Source organism: Triticum dicoccoides, chromosome 3B (assembly GCF_002162155.2).
Source record: "Triticum dicoccoides isolate Atlit2015 ecotype Zavitan chromosome 3B, WEW_v2.0, whole genome shotgun sequence".
Classification (NCBI taxonomy): Eukaryota; Viridiplantae; Streptophyta; class Magnoliopsida; order Poales; family Poaceae; genus Triticum; species Triticum dicoccoides.
The window spans coordinates 758270944-758272417 of NC_041385.1; the positions used below are offsets into that span (position 1 = coordinate 758270944).

The 1474-nt window shown below is 49.9% G+C and overlaps 1 protein-coding gene across 1 annotated transcript; it reads left to right on the forward strand.

Annotated features, from left to right (window-relative positions):
• The first annotated feature begins 280 nt into the window (after nucleotides 1-280).
• Nucleotides 281-1140, forward strand: LOC119282072 (protein LURP-one-related 11-like). The gene has a single exon (XM_037562422.1). It carries the CDS (start codon nucleotides 328-330, stop codon nucleotides 919-921), a length of 594 nt encoding a protein of 197 aa, XP_037418319.1. The 5' UTR covers nucleotides 281-327; the 3' UTR covers nucleotides 922-1140.
• The last annotated feature ends 334 nt before the right edge of the window (nucleotides 1141-1474 follow it).

A 1474-nucleotide genomic window follows, 5' to 3' on the forward strand; every position in this document is an offset into this window, starting at 1 on the left:
TGTTCTGCAAAAGAAAATAAAATAAAATGGAAGAAACTACCATACAAGCACTAGCAAAACGTGATGCTAATCGGATGTTGACTAGGAGTAGTACATAAGTAGTAGGTGGAGCATAAACAACTTTGGTGCAGCACTATTCTATCCTAACGCGTGACGCGCACAATACTGCCATTAACTAATTTCCAGTCCAGAGACCTGACACGGAATAACGAACAAAGTAGTTCAAGCATCTATAAATAGATGGAACCAGCCACTGCATCCGCCATCCCAATCATCGCAACAGCAGCCGAGCAGAGCAGAGCAATCTTCTTCTTCCATCTCTCGTCGATGGCCAAGATCCAGCCCCATCCTTCCTCTCCCTGCTCCAGCTCTTCCTACGGAAACCAACAGAGCTCGCAGGCTTACACGGTGTGGATGAAGTCGCTGGTCTTCAACGGCAACGGCTGCGCGGTGTATGGCCCCGACGGCGCCGTCGCCTTCCGCGTCGACAACTACGGCTGCAGGGGCGGCCGCGAGGTTCTCTTCATGGACCGCGCCGGCAACGCCCTCATCAGGATCAGGCGCAAGGGCTTCGGCATGTTCAGGAGGTGGGAGGTCTCCCGCTGCGCCCAAGACGGAGGCCAGGACGAGGAGGCGACTCCTTGGTTCAGCGTGCGCCGGGCCGAGAAGGGCGGGGCCGCCGTGGTGATGCACGGCGGCTCGGGGACGTGCTACACGATAGAAGGATGCTGCGCGCGCAAAGCGGAGAACAGAATCCGCGACGTGGACGGCACAGTCGTGGCGGAGGTGGCGCGGAAGCAGACGGCGGCGGGTGTGGTGCTCGGGGAGGACGTGCTGACCCTGACGGTGGGACCAAAGGTGGACCAACTGCTCGTGTTGGGCTTGGTCGTTGTGCGTGGCCTCATGAACCGTTCCTTGTGATGGATGCATGATGCATGCAACGGGCGATGGTTTCTCCTAGCGAAAATATTGAATTTTGTAGAGCTAGCTTAGAGTAGCCGAGAGTTTGCTTAACATGAAACATTTAGAAACCTTTTTGGGAACATTTTTTTGACAAATTGTGGACATGTATACTCTCTTTGGTAGATGGATTTTCATCCTTTATCAAGGGTTGTTCGAAGGAAATACATATCCATGTATATACGTCGTAACATCACTGAAACACAAATGGTCTTGGTGGGGACGCGAACCCAAAATCAATATGACAAAGTCAGAGCCAGGTTCTTTTGGGAAGGGAATGCGATGACACAGAAATGAACTTTGCTTCGGTACACCCGAGAAGTTTGCGAATTTTGATGCAAAATAAAAGTGAAGATTAGAAGGTATTCCTTTAATATCAAATAGATATTATAGTGTTTTGTACCAAATCAAGCTATTAAATACGTCTAGTCTGCAGGCTAATATCTTGATAGCCTTTTTAAGTAGCTTTAAGATTCATGCAAATTTTTAGGGGGTGTATCAAAGCAAAACTCGA